The sequence below is a fragment of the Bison bison genome, unplaced genomic scaffold, assembly GCF_000754665.1.
Source record: "Bison bison bison isolate TAMUID 2011002044 unplaced genomic scaffold, Bison_UMD1.0 scf7180017864472, whole genome shotgun sequence".
Lineage (NCBI taxonomy): Eukaryota > Metazoa > Chordata > Mammalia > Artiodactyla > Bovidae > Bison > Bison bison.
In genome coordinates this window covers 2,385,478-2,402,475 of record NW_011495033.1, presented here as the reverse complement: position 1 = coordinate 2,402,475, position 16,998 = coordinate 2,385,478, and the positions used below count along the sequence as shown (strand labels likewise).

At 50.0% G+C, this 16,998-nt stretch overlaps 1 protein-coding gene across 1 annotated transcript; it reads right to left on the bottom strand.

Annotated features, from left to right (window-relative positions):
* Positions 1-1,593: 1,593 nt before the first annotated feature.
* Positions 1,594-2,268, bottom strand: BHLHA9 (basic helix-loop-helix family, member a9). Its single transcript, XM_010861676.1, has one exon. The coding sequence runs from the start codon at positions 2,266-2,268 to the stop codon at positions 1,594-1,596; it is 675 nt and encodes a 224-aa protein (XP_010859978.1).
* Positions 2,269-16,998: the final 14,730 nt, after the last annotated feature.

The window sequence follows — 16,998 nt, the reverse complement described above, 5'->3', positions numbered from 1 at the left end:
CCCCCGCCACAGCCTTAGAGAGGTTAAGTGGGCACACATGTATTAAGTGCAGAACAGAGCCTGGATCCCAGGACAGCCTGGCTCTTTGCTTTCTGCTGTCAGACCATGGTACTGCCTCTCCCTGACAGGGCACGCTCAGTGGGCAGGCCTGGGGCCAGGGCCCCACATTTTGCTCCTGGTGGGGCCCCAAGAGCCCACTGCCCCAGAGTCTAAGGCTTTTCATGATCTGTGACTTGGCCACCCGCCCTGTGAAATGTGGAGCCCTGGGGTCTGTGGGCCTGGGGACCGGATGCCAAGTGTGCCAGCCAGGGTCTCACTTGCAGAATTAGGATGATGAGCCTCATCCCAAGTGCTCTGGGGACCCCTCACTCCTCCCTGGGAGGCTATGGGCATCTCTCCAGCATCTGTGGGGTCCCCCATTCTGAGCTGTGGAACTCCCCCTGCCCCCAACTCTCCAAGGAGACCAGCAAGCCCTCAGGCTTTCCTTGTCATATCTGGGTCCTCATAGTGAGCAGCACCAGCGATATGAGCCTGGTCAGTGAGGCTCAGTATGAGTGAGGCCGGACATGAGCTCAGAGTGCTCATCTTAGAGACAGAGCAGCTGTCCAGACTTCTCAAGGGGGCCAGCTGTCCCTCCCACTTCTGCAGCAGCCTTGGCCCAAGGCCCCACTTTCCTGCATTCCAAATCTGCCCCTCATCAGAGAGGCACAGTCCACACTCCCGCTCTTCCCCAGGAGCCTCATCTGCCCATTGCTTGGGGTACCAGCGGGATTTACTGATGCCCAAGTCCTTGGCCCTGCCCCCAGTTTCCTTCCCTGAGGCTGGCCCACAGTCTGCTCTCACTGCCATGCTCTCTGTAGCTCACAGCAGACAGCAGTTCTGACCACATTGTCAGCCTCCCAGTCTTGCTCCTCATCTCCAGATAATGTCCTCTCCCACAGGGCCCCTCACAGTGCTCGGTCACACCTGGGCTCTTGCAGGAACCCATGTCTCCTAGTACCTACCTGTGGGCTTCAGGCCAGGGGCCCATCATTCCAGGGTGAAGCCCCAAGCCTCTCAGGGTCTTCCTGCCACCCTGGGTTCCTGGGCCCCGTGGAGTCCTGCTAGCAGACAGAGATGACAGCTCCTCCTTTTTATTTGGCTGCATCTGATGGCCTCCCCCAGACCACAGACTTGGGGCATCAGCACAGGCAGGGGGAGGGGACCCACGCTGCATCATCCGACCCCATCAGTTACCACCCATACTCCCACATAAACCCCCCACTTTGTCCAAAGGTCTTCATTTCTAAATTTTTTTTTTTTTTGTAAAGCAAGAGACAATAGGACTCAGAGGCACCGAGATGCAAAAGTCACTTTCCAAGGAGAGTTCAAGTCTAAAGGAAAGTGCCCAGAAGAATCCGGCTCCTGGCTGGGTTCGCGGGGTTCTAGGAGGTGCGGCCCAGTCTCCAGAGTTCCTTCCCACCGACAAAGCGCCTCCTTTCCCGTCAGGCTTCAGCCCATTCAGTTCTGCCAGGGATGGCTTTCTAATCTTCCCATTCTGTGGTCATCCTGCCGTTGGCTCCTTCCTGGCCCTTCAGTGCGCTCGGTGCCCGGTCAGGAGTGTTGGTGGCCCAGCCCGGGGCCCGCTCGCAGGAGGCCCCGCGGCCAGGCCGAGGGGGCCCCGAGACTTCGGCGCCAGCTTCCGGGGGAGGCCTGGGCCCAGCCCGGCAGTGCCTCGGCCACCGCCCTGGGCCGTCCCAGGGGCGTGTGCGGGTGGCACGAGGCGCAGCGCGGCGCGAAGGGCCCGGCGGGCGGCGGCGGCGCCGGAGGGCTGGAGCCCAGGTCCCCAGCGTCCCCGGCGCGCGCGGCCTGCCTGTGGCACTCCTGGTGCCCGCAGGGCCAGCGGGGTGCGGGGCTGGCGCGTAGCACGAGGGACAGCGCGGCGATGCGGTGGATGGCCCTGCGCAGCGTGGCGATCTTGGAGAGCCTCTTCCCGCCCAGGTCGTGCCGCAGCGCGCGGCGCAGCGCGTTGAAGGCCTCATTGTAGTCCAGGATGCGCCTGCGCTCGCGCACGTTGGCGGCCATGCGCCGCGCCTTGGACCGCACAGGCCGGCTGCGTTTTCTACTTCCGGCGACCTCCTCCGCCTCGCCCAGGCCTCGGGGGCCGCCGTTCTCTCTCAGCACCCCAAAATCCCTCTCGGCTTCCAGGCAAGAGTTCCCCAAGTCTTGAGGAGAGCCCTCAGCCCCCTTCAGTCCCCTGAGGCCTGGTCCTGGCGCGCCTCGATGCATGGCCTCCTCCCGGGCCTCGCTGCCCCGGCTCCGGCTCCCAAGGCTGACAGTCCGCCTTCTGAGCGTGCACTCCTACAGCCTGGACACTCCGGGACAGGCCCTCTCTAGCTGGGGCTTTATGGCACCACGTGGCTCTCCGCCCTCCTCATCCATCCATCTCCCTCCTACTGCTTTATGACCTGCCTCCAGGTAGGTTGGTGAGGGAGGAACCCAGAGGGACGAAGCATGCAGATTCTTGTAGGAAGGGGCCAGGCGGGCAGCAGGACACGCCCAGGGCAGTGCTCCAGCCACGGGGAGACCTGGCCCGGCTTCACTCCAAGGCCTCTCTGGGGTGGCTGGGGTCCACATTCTTGGCCCTGAGTGCCAAATCTGGCCTGCGGGCAGGAGAGCTGATAGGCACACAGAAGGGGCCCAGGGGTAGTTGAGTGTGTTTGAAGAACCCTGAAAGTTTTGTCAAGGCCTGTGGGCAACCACAGGGCTGTCACAGAGGGTAGCATGACTGTTCCAGCAGGAGCCATAAGGGAGGGGGCAAATCAGAGACCACAGGGCCCTACAGTTAAGATGGACCTGGAATTTCTGGCTCTTTCAGCTCCCAGAGTGAGGCTGGCTGGAATTCCGGGTTTGAGTTTTGCTTGGGCCTTATTCACCCTCTAGGTTTCCCAGGAGGTGCTAGTGATAAAGAATCTGCCTGCAATGCAGGAGACCCGTTTGATCAAACTCAAAATGCAGTTTGATCCTTGAGTCAGGAAGATCCCCTGGAGGAGGGCATGGCAACCCACTCCAGTGTTCTTGCCTGGAGAATCCCACGGACAGAGGAGCCTGGCAGGCTACAGTCCATAGCGTTGCAAAGACTGAAGTGACTTAACACAGCACACACATACTCACCCCTTACATCTCTTTAGCTCTCTCTTCTGCAGGCAGAGCAGAGCTGAGTGCTAACTCAGAGGGTAATGGAGATTGTCTTGTGGTCCACTGGCTCCCCTTGTGGTATCCACCAGGGGCATCTTTTGGAGTCCAAAGTCACTGAGTAGCTCTGTCTCAGGACATAGCACTGCTGTGTTATGAACTCAGTTAACCCACCCCCACCCCCAGGGATTTAAAATTTACATAGGGTCTCAGAAAAAGAATAACGCTTTAAGCCTAGAGAAAGATCCCACCACCACCACCACCGCCCAGTGGAATTTCAGGCATCCACAAGGAAGTTATATGGATCACCAAGGTCAATCTCATTCCAATTCACAATCCAGATGCCTCCAAATTGCCAAGACTGTGGTATCAGCTGGGATGGGTATGGAGTTCACACCCATCTTGCCAAAGAGCAGACCAATAACCCTGTTATTTCAAACTATGACCTGCTCTTTGGAGAAGAAGAATAAGGCTGTTCTTTTATTCTCTGTGTTGCCTACTAGTCTATAAGTACCCTACTGCTGCTCAGTCACTTCAGTCATGTCTGACTCTGTGCGACCCCATAGACAGCAGCCCACTAGCCTGCTCTGTCCCTGGGATTCTCCAGGCAAGAACACTGGAGTGGGTTGCCATTTCCTTCTCCAATGCATAAAAGTGAAAGTGAAGTCGCTCAGTCGTGTCCGACTCTTAGCGACCCCATGGACTGCAGCCCACCAGGCTCCTCCACCCATGGGATTTTCCAGGCAAGAGTACTGGAGTGGGGTGCCATTGCCTTCTCTGCTAAGTACCCTAAGGACATTGTATTTCTCTATTCCCCAAACCTGAAGTATCTGTGAAATTTAAAAGTGAATGAAAGCAGCTAGAACTGGATGTTTTGTCCTCTAGATTCAGTGGTCTCCCATTGTCCTCAAAACACACATAGAATCGTAGAGAAATGCAGACCTCAAGCAGGATTTGGCCCTAAGCATGGCCACAGGTGTCATGGGTGCATCCAGGGTCTCATGGGTCAGTGTGGGAGGCAGGGCAAAAGGTCACAGCCCAGACAGAATGGTTCCCGAGAGTCACATTCCACAGCCACCTCTGCTCCCACCCTATCCTGTGTCCCTTAGCCCCCCAAGGCCACTCTAGAGAGAGCTGAACCACTTTCCAGCTCAGCGGTCTTGCCTAGCCCCTCAGAAAAGCCTGGCCCCAGGGCTCAAAGGCAGACAGATCAGGAAGCAGCAGGTGGACCTTTCAGTCCCAGAAGAGCCAGGGAGGGGTGGTTTGTTGGCAAGGCAGGGAGACTTTTCCCTCCCCAACCACCCCCAGCCAACAGCTCCTTCCAAAACTTCCCCCTTCAAGGGCACAGTTGGACATATGAATGCATACTATAGACAGGCATGGTATTAAGTGTATTTTTTAACATACCTTAACTTAGTCTCATAGCAATCCTGTACAGATGGCTCTATTATTATAATAATACCCATTTTACAGACTGGAAACTGAGACTCTGAAAGTATGAAGTTATTTGCCCCAAGTCAAAGGACTAAGCTGCTGCCAAGCTCAGATTTCAAATCAGCCAGTGTGGTTCCTATTTGGAGACCAGGCTTTTAACTGCTCTAGGCTGGGCCTGCATTCTGGGCTTCCCAACCAGCAGCCCCCACTGACCACCTGTAGGTGATAGAGGCCTTGCCTCTGCCCTTTGAAACAAGTCATTGAGATAGTCAAATAGTTTCAACCACCTGTGGGAAAAAAAAAGTGACGGATACAGAGAAAAGTGGGAGGGGGGAGGAACCTCCAAATGAAGAGAGACAAGCAGGGGAAAGGTAGAGAATATGGGCTGGAAGCTAGGAGCAATCCAGGGCGCCCAGCTGTGCCTGCCTCCTGGGCTGAGATTCGCTGCCTGGGAATCTCCTTGGCTAATTCTGTGTCCCCAGCTGAACTGATGGCTGCTGGACCCCAGGGGGAGCACCAGAGAGCAGAGGTGACAGGCCAGTGACTACCTGCCAGCCTGACCGTGGACTGCAGGTGAGCTGGGCAGGGGAGTCAGAAGTAGCCTGAGGGGACCCAAGAACAGCCCAAAGCAGCCTTGGTGCAGGTGCTGGAAAGGCCTCTCTCTACCGGAGTTCTGGACACAGTTCAGCGGCCTGCAGTTGGTCACCAGCCTCCACTGCTTGCGAATCTTTCCTTCTCTGGGAAGCCTGCCCTGAACCCTTCACTTCTGTGCATTACCCCATCTTAGAATTTGGCAGAACATGTCCATTTTCCCCTTCCTATTATTTTTTTTAATTCCCTGATGGCTCAGACTGTAAAGAATCTGCTCACAATGCAGAAGACCCGGGTTCAGTCCTGGGTCAGGAAGATCCCCTGGATAAGGGAATGTCTACCCATTCCAGTATTGTAGCCTAGAGAATCCCATGGACAGAGAAGCTAGGCTGGCTACAGTCCATGGGGTCACAAAGAGTCAGACACAATTGAGCAACTAACACATTCACATTTTTCACTTCTTTTCATTGCACTTTTTTCCCTTCTTATTTTTTAAGTTAATTTTTTATTGAAGTATAGTTGATAGTTGATTTACAATGTGTTTCAGGTATACAGCATAGTGATTCATATATATATATACACACACACACACACACACTTTTTCAGATTATCTTCTCTTATAGGTTATTATCGGAGAAGGCAATGGCACCCCACTCCAGTACTCTTGCCTGGAAAATCCCATGGACGGAGGAGCCTGGTGGGCTGCAGTCCATGGGGTCACTAAGAGTCGGACACGACTGAGCGACTTCACTTTCACTTTTCACTTTCAGGCATTGGAGAAGGAAATGGCAACCCACTCCAGTGTTCTTGCCTGGAGAATCCCAGGGACGGGAGAGCCTGGTGGGCTGCCGTCTGTGGGGTCGCACAGAGTCGGACACAACTGAAGCGACTTAGCAGCAGCAGCAGCAGCATAGGTTATTGTAAGATATTGAGTATAGTTCCTTGTGCTGTGCAATAGGTCTTTGTTCGTTATCTACATATTGTAATTTAATGTTCATGTTGCATCTGTATCCAGGTGACTTCTGTATTCCCAGTTCCTAGCACACTGCCTGGTACAGGGTAGGTCCAAAGAAATGATTACTGAATGTTGAATAAGTGGTGCCTCCCTGATATTAAAATATTTGCAAAACTCTGGAAATTTCACAGTGGTCTGATCAAACAACCTCTGTATTCAAATCCAGTGAACATTTATTGAACATGCACCAAATACCAGGCCCAGTGCTACAGACTGTCACATGTGTTGACAGCCATGAACATGTGCATTAAATATATAGAAATTCTGTATTAAAATAGAGGGACGTAATCCTTGCAGCTGGAGAAGGCAATGGCACCCCACTCCAGTACTTTTGCCTGGAAAATCCCATGGACGGAGGAGCCTGGTAGGCTGCAGTCCATGGGGTCTCTAAGAGTCGGACAACACTGATCGACTTCACTTTCACTTTTCACTTTCCTGCATTGGAGAAGGAAATGGCAACCCACTCCAGTGTTCTTGCCTGGAGAATCCCAGGGATGGGGGAGCCTGGTGGGCTGCGGTCTATGGGGTCGAACAGAGTCGGACACGACTGAAATGACTTACCAGCAGCAGCAATCCTTGCAGCCAAAAAGAATGCCTAGGAATCCTCCACCGACCTCAGGGAAATTTGGAAGTTATCAAAGCTGTGTTCTCAAATGTGGCTGTAATGGCAGCAGCAGTCTAACTTCTGGGACCTCACCCCACATCTACTGAATACAAAATTCTGTGTTAAAAGCAAAGTGGTTCAAATGCTCAGAAATATATATATGCGTATTCACTCTTTCAGAATCTGGTCCAGTGGTTATTCAGTTTTACCTTGCTTAAGGAGAACTGACTTCAGGATTGTATACATAATACCTTATTTAAGGTTAAGTCTTTTTCAGAGATAATTTTGACTACACACAATTTGCTTCTTGCACATTAGCCTTAGAACATCCCCACCGATACTTTGGATGGAGGGAGAAAAACAAAACAAAACAAAACCTCATGTCAGTAGACTGCGGGGGGCCTTAAACATAAAATAGTCATAGAAAATCAGCAAGGGAAGAAATGAGATGGAACCACAAATTTCTCTGCCGGCCTCCTACCATGAATCCTCAAATCCACAGGAAAGGGAGGTTAAGGAAAGCAAAGAAAATGTCCCAAGGGCCCAAGATGTCTGATGCTGGAGCGGGGCTGCCCTTGCACCCCTTCGCTAAAACAGTTCTGGCTTCTCCTTCCCGAGTGTCCTCCTTCTCCAGGCCGGGTCCCCACTCCCGACCCTTTCCCTGCACACTCTGGGCTCCAAATGAGTAATTCTGAGGTCACACTCTCCGGCCAAATGGCCGGAGCTCGCCAAGAGAAGCGCCCCCGCCCCACTCGGCCGCCTTTCCACGAATCCCGGGAATCCGGATGGACTCGGCGTGACGATCCCCGGCAGGGACCCCCCCGGGGCGTGCAGCTTGCAGCGGGGCTCGAGCCGGGCGGGGGGCGGGCCGACTTCAAAGGCGGGCGGCGGGGCAGGCATTTCCGCGGCACCTGCAGCGGCGGCCGGTCCTCCTTCCGCGCGCCCGGGATCCGCCCCCGCCGGGAGCGCCGCTTTCCCAGCCCCGCCGCCGGGAGGCGTGGCCGCGGCCGTGATTTAGGGCCGGGCGATTCCGCTGGCGGCCGCCAAGGTGCCAATTACTGCTCGGCCGGGCCTGGATTTCAAAAATTCCTGCTCTTCCCCTGGAAGTTCCGGCGTCGCTCCTCCGAGGGAAGACACAACTCCCACCTTGGAGAGAAAACCGGGATCCTGGGACGGGCTGTGCGGAGAAACCGAGCCCAGGGTGGTCCCGGGAGCCCCGTCATCCCAGGAGGCTGGGCTCTAGAAAGGCCGGTAGCCTCCATTCTCTCCCAGGCCGGGGCCCTCAGCGGTTCAACTTAGAGGTGAACTTGGCTTGGGGGGAATTTGGAATCCGGAGGATTTGGGCTCAGTTTCAGGCTCTACCCCTTCATTCAACAACAACAAAAATGAGTTGATATCTTCCTAGTCTAGATACCCGTGCAACATAGTGAATGAAACAGAAAACACCTCCTGTGAACAGTGTGGAGGACGGATCTAACGCAGACTCCATTTAAGAGAATACTTAACTGTAGGGACTTCCCTGGTGGTTCAGTGGTTAAGACTCCGCACTTCCAACGCAGGGGAACTCAGGTTCAATCACTGGTCAAGGAACTAGATCCTGCGTGCCACAGCTAAGACCTGGAGCCGTCAAATTAAAAAAAAGTGGTATCTCATAGTTAACTGTGGGGGAAAAATGAGGCTGCTATAAGGATCCAGAGGAGAGAGGAGGGGCCTGAGCTATGCAGGTGGTTGTGAGAGAGGCGGGCTGGTATCCACACTTGTTTGAAAAGTAGAATTGGCACATGGGGGTGGCCAGCTGGGTGTTAAGGATGATGAAACGAAAGTGTTACCATCTCCATATCCTCCTTCAAGAATCTGAGGCCTGAGATTTTTGAGCAGCCCCTAGTGATGGGTTTTCTGAAGCGTAAGGTCCAACTTTGGATGTGAGGAAGGACAGAGAGCTGATGACATTCCGGTCACTTCTTCACAGGGGCTGGGAGACCTGGGGCACCCGGGACTTGCAGTGAATATTTTTGTTACCATGGTTTGCTCTGCAGCATTGGTTTTTGTTGTTGTTTGTTAATTAAAAAAAAAAAAAAAACCTTTATTTATTTTGGCTATGCCAGGTCTTAGTTATGCAATGCGGGATCTTTGATCTTCTTTGTGGCATGAGAAATCTTTTTAATTGTGCCATGAGAACTCTTAGTTGCGGGCGGTGAGATCTAGTTCCCTGGATCTAGATCCCAAGTCCCTGAATGGAACTTGGGCCCCCTGCCTTGGGAATAGGGAGTCTTAACCACTGGATCAGCAGGGAAATCCCTGCAGCATTTGAATAGTCTGGGGGGAGGGACATCTCCATGGGGGAGAGCTTGGGTGGGAAAGACTCCTGGCAGCTAGAACAGGCAGGAGTCCAGGTTCTTGACACCTCAACTTGAATGTGGAGCAGGGGCCCCAAGGAAACAGGCTCCTGGGGAGAAACTGCCGGTACTGGGCCAGTAGCCTCCAGTATCCTGTGGGGGCATCCACAGGAGGTTACTAGCTAGGCTGTGGATCCAGCCACCCAGTTTCCTGTAATTCTGATGAGTTTCCCAAACTCAATCCCATTAAACTTCCCACCGATCCTGTGTCCGGATTCCAAATTCCCCAGTAACTTCCTTTTCCGATTAAGTGAACCAAGTTGAGTTGTTCACAACCAAAATCCTGACAGCCTAGAGCAGAGAGTAAGTAACTGCTCTGTTTCGTCTCTCTTACTCCTAAATCAATCGATGAACCTACCTTGAGACCTGCAGTAGGTAACTTAACCTCTCTGAGCCTCAGTTTCCTCAGCCCTAAAATGGATCTGCAGTGTTTTGTTCGTCACTCAGTGGTGTCCGACTCTTTGTGACCCCCTGGACTGTAGTAGCCCGCCAGGCTCCTCTGTCCATGGGATTTTCCAGGCAAGAATACTGGAGTGGGTTGCTATTTCTTTCTTCAGGGGATCTTCCCAACCCGGGGATTGAACCTAGGTCTCCCACATCGTGGACAGGTTCTTTACCGCCTGAACCACCAGGGAAGCGAATGAATTTGTAACTGCCTCATAACTGGAAGGCCCTCAGTGCAATGTCTGGCATATAGCTGGAACTTCATAATATTTAGTTATTGTTTTTATTATTATCCTTTTCCTGGCAGACTTAGCCCCCCCAGGGGTTCTTTCTTCCAAGTTTATGCAGTGATATGGTCCTCTTCCTTGCCCCTACTCTCCAGCCCACAGAGTAACATCCCCCAATCAACCACCTCCCGACAGCATGTTCCTACTTGGTCTAAAGCTAGAATATTTCTTGGCCCTTCACCTACCCTCACCTCTGCTGTGCCTCTAACAATGAACAGCAGAATGGATGTTTGGGCTCTGGAATAAGACTATCACTTAATAACTGTATATCGTTGGGTAAGATACTTCATTAACCCCTCTGAGCCTCAATTTGCTTATCTGTAAAATGGGGATATAGAGTAATACTGCTTCATCTGATTTGTTGTGAGGATTAAATAAAACAGTATGTTAGACTCTCCTAACAAGTCTCAGCTCCTCTAAGGTGCTCTATGAATAGTAACTTTCTCCTGCTGCTGCAACTCTGCTCCCTTCCCCCAGGCAGTCTGGCACTGCAGCTGTAAATCATCCAGAAACCAAGAGCATCCTCCTCCCTCCCACCCCAGTACCAAACTCCTCATCACCTCCACCCACTAATGACTTGGTGATTGGCTTCTCATTAAAGCAATGACAAAGAGGCCTCTGTGCTTTTAGCTGGGTTCCAGTCATCGATAGGCCCCAGGGTCAGCCGGGGGTAAAGTAGAAATTCTGGGCTCGGCTTGTGGAGAGTTCTATCTTCCTGTCTGTCCCCCACCCTGGGCCGGTGGGCCAGCAGACAAGGCAGCCCCTGCCCTGGCCTGGAATTCTCAGGACAGGGCACCACTACTGTGGGGAGGGAAAACAGGGCTCCTACCCAGGGTCTGGAAGCTGACAGCTGTGTGTGGTCTGCCTTCCTGAGCTTCAGTTTTCTCATTTGTCAAGTGGGAATAAATGATAATACCTGCCTGGTAGGGTAGGTGTGAAGATAGAAATAAATCAAATGTAAATTTCTAAAACTCTGTAGGTGTGCATAAATGGCAGCCATTGTTACTGTTGTTGCGATTGCTTTATTACTGAATTTTTAAAAGTTGGAACCCAAATGCCAGTTTTTCCAACCCCACTTGGTAAATAGTTAATTCTGTCTCCAGTGATTTGTAATGCCACATCTCTATAATGCCAGCTCCAGCCATCTCTGTTTAATGCCTGTCTGATCTGGTGATTGCTTGGCCTCATTGTTCATTTCCAGAGTCATCTTGATGTTCTTGGCTCGTTATACTTTCGAGGGAATTTCAGAATCCCTTTGTTTAATGTAATCATTCATGTGATTATTCTTCTGTGACTCTTTCATATCTCTTCTGTGTATATTTCTTTCTCAAGGTGGCTTCCCTCCTGGTGGCACAATGACTGCAAGAGCTCCAGGAATCACACACATACTCCATCGTGCACAAACGCGGCAGAGGTTTATCCCTCAAATCCTGACCCATTAGAAACTGTGAAATAATAAATGCTTATGTAGGGGTTTTTTTAAGCACATTTCTTCTTTTAATTTGTTTTTGTTTATTTGGCTGCACTGGGTCTTAGTTTTGGCACTCAGGATCTTTGATCTTTGCTGCAGCACACGGGATCTTTAGTTTCAGCATGAGGATCTAGTTCCCCCGAGCAGGGTCCCCAACATTGAGCACTGCAAGTCTTAGCCACTGGACCATCAGGGAAGTCCCTAAGCCAGTGCGTTTTGCGGTAATTTGGCACACAGCTATAGATAATGAATACCGCGGTTAACATTTCCCAGCCTTTCCTGCAGTTGGCTGAATTCTGTTAATATGAGCAGAAGTGGTGTGTGTCACTCCCAGGCACACACCTTCCCTTTTCTCTGGCTCAAAGACCTGGGGCAGCCATGGGAGCCACAAGCTAAAGATTGCAGAGTTGAGGAGAAGGAGCCAGGGCCTTCATTCTGCCTGGAGGAAAACTGCCCGGAAAAACTGCCTGACCAGGAACACTCACCTGAATGACTACAGGAGTGAGAAACTTTCCTGTTTAACCCTTTGAGTTAGGGGATTTATCGCCCTTAGCACCTAATATCATCTTCACTAGTACACTTTTCACATAGCATTTTACAAATCTTTTAAAAATACAATCAATGTTCATTTAAATGTGCTCATATATTTACTCATTTCTTTGCTCTGCAACTCAGACATTCCATGTGGAATCTTCTTTTTTTTCCTGAGTTATATCTTGTAGCATTTCCTCCAGTGAGAGCCCACTAGTAATGACTGTCTCACCTTTATTTCTCCTATATAAGTCTAGTTGGTTCTACTTTTTTATTATTATTATTTTAAATATTTACTTATTTATTTGGCTGTGCCAGCTCTTAGTTGCAGCACTTGGGTTCTTTGATTTTTGGTGCAGCTTGCAGGATCTTAGCTGCACCATGCAAACTCTTAGTTGAGGCATGTGGGATCTAGTTCCCAGCCCAGGGATCAAACCTGGGCTCCCTGCATCGGGACCACGGAGTCTTAGCCACTGGACCACTATGGGGGTCCCTGTTCTTTTTGAATCACTTTGAAAAAATGATGTTGTCTTCCTACTTCCATTGCTGTGGATGAGATGTCAGCTTCAGAATGAGTTGTTCCTTTGAAGGTATTTTTTTTTTCCAGATTGGTTTTGAAATCTTTTCACTGTTTTTAGTTTCTGATATATCACTATGACACATTGAAGTATGTGGGTTTAAAATATATATATATATATGTATATCTATATTCTAGGATTTGTTGGGCTTCTCAGATTTGTGGTTTGTTACTTCTCAGATTGGCAAATTTCCTCACTTTTGTCTTTTAAGATATTGCTTCTGTTGTACTTCCTTTTTTCTCTTCTTATGGTTCTTTAATCACACATAGGACATTCTTTATCCTTCACATCTATTCTTCTCACTTTTGCTTTACAGATAATTTTGTTGCATGTGTAAAAACAATTTTGAGTACAAATGTTTACTCATAGTTTTTTTTTTTTTTGAAGTAATTCCTAGAATTCTAAAGGGGTTCATTTATGTAAATTAGTTCAATGCACAGTTGGTGTTTAGTCAGTCATATCCGACTCTTCGGCGACCCCATGGACTATAGCCCACCAGGCTCTTCGGTCCATGGCATTTCCCAGGCAAGAATACTGCAGTATGTTGCCATTTCCTTCTCCATATTCTACAGATAATTTTTAAAAGCATCTCCATATGCTTCAGTTTAATTTGAGCCTCCTAATTTGTGCTGTGGGCACGACAAGATGCCTCTTTTGCCAATAAGAACTCTTTGTCAGCCAGGCAAAGGTGTTTGCCCAAGGTCACACAGGCAGACAGTGAATCAAGTGGTAGCAAAGAGGCAGAATAATCTACTCCTAAAAGTTTAAGCTCCGGGGACAGATAACCAGGGGTATGAGTCCTGGATCTGCTACCCAATCGCCTAGTAACCCTGGACCAGTCACTTAATCGCTTCTTGCTTGGATTTCTACGTCTGCAAAATGGGAACCATAATGACTAACTGGCAGGACTGTTTGGGGAAGTTCATTAGATAATATATGGCAGCTTCCTGGCACCGAATAGGTACTCAATAAATATTTGATGAATGAATTAATAAAGTCTTTAGCCAGCTTGGCGCACAGTCTCTCAATCAATGTTAGCTATTGCTATTATGCTTATATTTTATTTATTTGTAAATGTATTCATTTAGTACTATTAATTTTGCCATTTCAACAAGGCCCTCTGAATCTGAGATCCTCTCTGGTCTCCGGTCCTACCCCCCACACACCACCCCCCAGCCAACCCTGTCACCTCTGCCCCTCCAGGCTCTTCTAGACTTTCCCATCCCCAACCATAAATCAGGCTCTGCAGACCCTGGGTCTGTAATTAACAAGGCGAGGTGGGCGGGTCTGGGGTAGTGACACCCCACCCCGTCCTAGGGGCTTCCTGCTCCTCTGTCCTCTCCAAAAGCAGAAGGGAGAATGCAGGCAGCTGGGGGGTCTCCTACACACCCCTGATTTACCGTGCTCTGTGTGAAGGAGATTTATGGGCTATGACCCGGAGCTGGGACTGTGAGGAGGGTGGGACGCAGAGAGAGGGGACCCAGTGGTCACCTGCCTAAATTTGGCGGGGTGGCCACATACATCCTGCCACAATTCCGGCTCAGGGACCCCAGGTCCTGGCTCCTCCTTCACCCAGTCTCCCAGGGCTAGGTTTCTCAGGCCTCTCTGAGCTGGGCGATCCATGGGCTCACTGACTCTTGACATCCTGCAGGTTGTGGTATCTGTCGCCCTGTTTTTCAGATGAGAAGATGAAATCTCAGAGACTTCATTTGCCCTGACTACAAAGCTTCAGGGTTTTTTGTTGTTGTTGTTGCATCCTCAATTACTTCTTGTGAGTCGATATAAAAATTTTCCTCTAATTCAGCTGTGTCCCTCCCCCATAAAGGAAAGAGCCACCTGCTTGGGGTGGGTCAGGGAAGTGGGGAGAGGGGGCAGACATTCTCTGGGCACTGCAGGAGCCTCCTTTAGCTTCAGGACAACCTTTTGCCTGACTGGTTTCATGGCCAGTTCATAGATGTGGAAACAGAGTCTCCCAGAGGTTTAGCGACTCCTAGGAGGTCAGGTCAAAACTCTTCTCTCTGGCTCCCCATCTTGGTGGATTGAACTAAACCATCATTCACCTGGGCTTCCCTGGTGGCTCAGATGGTAAAGAATCTGCTCAAAGTATGGGAGAGATCCCCTAGAGAAGGGAATGGCTCCCCACTCCAGTACTCTTGCCTGGAAAATCCCATGGACAGAGGAGCCTGGCGGGCTGCAGTCCATGGGGTTTCAAAGAGTTGGACATGACTAAACACACACAAACACACACAAATATCATTATCCTAGATGCTCCAGCTAAACCTCCAGGAACTGTCCACCACATTCCCATATACTCACAGTCCAGTGGTCCAGCTTGTCACCTTTGCATCCCAGTTCCCTGTCCAGTGTTTCCCCTCCTCTTCACCCCCATGGCCACTGCTCTGTCCAAGCCTCATGGCAGAAGAGTCCCTGCACTGCTCTTACTGGCCTTCGAGCCTCAGTCTACCCACCTTTCATGTCTCCCTCCTCCAGTCAGTGCCCACTCCACTCAAGTTACCATTTCCAAGCAAGTATGGCCACTTGCCTCCCAACCATGATGGCAGTGTCAACCCAAGCAGTTCACAGAGTTCGTTCTGTGGGTGTTACCGGTGTGAACTACAGCAACAGACATTCTCTGGATAAACACATTTGGAAAATGATGGATTTAAACAAAACCAGGCAGGTTTCTTTGCTGACTCCTGGGATTCTCCAGTGTGCTAATACAGAAATGGAGATAGTTTTCAGCTTTGCCAAATTTATTGACCGAAGATCCTTTCCTCACATCTCCCAGGGCAAGCTTTCCAGCACACAGAACTGCTGAATAATTACTAATGGGTTGATTGTTAATTGAAACCAGGTGGGAATATGGCTTAAGCTCAATAGGAAGGAACTCCAGGTAACCTCCTTAACTTCTCTGAGACTCCATTTATTCCTCTGAAGGTGGGATTAATAACAGCTACCTCAGAGCTGATCTGTGCCTGAGACAGCACTTGAAACACCATTGGACGGTAATGGCGGTCGTGTACTCTGTCTTGCCAGTGCTTCCTTGAGGGAGGAGGCAAATAAATTAGCTCTTAGATGCAGAACTAAATTCTTTTACTTAGTTTATTATTAATTTTCTTTAATGGCCCTGCCGCGAGGTATGCAGGAGCTTAGTTCCCCAGTCAACACTCCCTTCAGGAGAAGTGGAGAGTCTTAACCACTGGACCACCAGGGAAGTCCCTAAATTCTTTTTCTTCAAAGGCGTTCCTTTGGGCTATATCAAAGAGTTTATTGTCTTTCAAATATGACTGCCTCAAAAAAGAAATGTTTTACTCCTGGAATCAAAGAAACTTTGAAGAGAGAAAACTGGGAGATGGGGGCGGGGGGACGTTGGTGGTGTTTGGGCGCCCTCTGTTGGTCACATAGTGGAACTCCAAGGAGACGGTCAAGCGAGGCCTCTAGGCCTGAGACCCAAGGCTTTGCCTTTGGCTGCAACACAAATCTGGGAGGTAAGAAGAAACTGCTTTCTGCCCCTGGTCGGCTTCTTCCTGCACTCCTCTCAGGACCTCGCCAAAGTTTCACCACTTGCTACATTTTTCCATAGGCCCCCTCTCACCTGGTAACCCACCCTCACCTTCTGCGTCATAAAGGAAACATTGAGACCACCGGATGTGAACTCTCAACTTCCTGCCTACCGCCCACAGAAGTATCCGTCTGTACCAGCCTGTGCCTCCTTCCTCCTGCTTTCTGAAGCTGGTTCCTCGCCAGGCCGGGAGCCCTTTCCTCTCCGGTCTCTTAGAAAACCTAGACTTGGCTCCTCTCTCCAGTATTTTTTTCTTTAAAAATGAGTTTATATTTACAGAAAATTTCAGCCTAATACAGAGTTCTCATATGCTTTGCACTCAGTTTCCTTAATTATTAACCTCTTACATAGCACATTTGTTACAATTAATGAACCAATATCGATACATTATTATTATTAACTCCATATTACTAATAGCTCCATATTAACTGCATTGTGTGTGTGTGTGTGTGTGTGTGAGTTGCTCAGTCGTGTCCGACTCTTTGTGACCCATGGACTGTAGTCCACCAGGCTCCTCTCTCTATGGAATTCTCTAGGCAAGAATACTGGAGTGGGTAGCCATTCTCTTTTCCAGAGACCTTCCCAACCCAGAGATCAAACCCCGGTCTCCTGCATTGCAGGCAGATTCTTTACCGTCTGAGCCACCAACTCATCGAGTTGGACACCTTAAATATTTGCAATTTTTATTTAAAATATATAAAGAAAAAAGGCATCACCATAAAAGAAAGTAAAATAAACAAAATGCTATCAACATACCCTTTCTCTCACTTGAAGATACAAAATAGTGAAAATAGTTGCTGGAATCCCCAAGCATTACAAACTTTTGCTCCGGTTCCTGCTTCTGGTGAATTCATAGCTGTGAAAAACGGATAATTTCCTTTTTTTTTCCCCTTTCTTTCTTTAAGGGAATC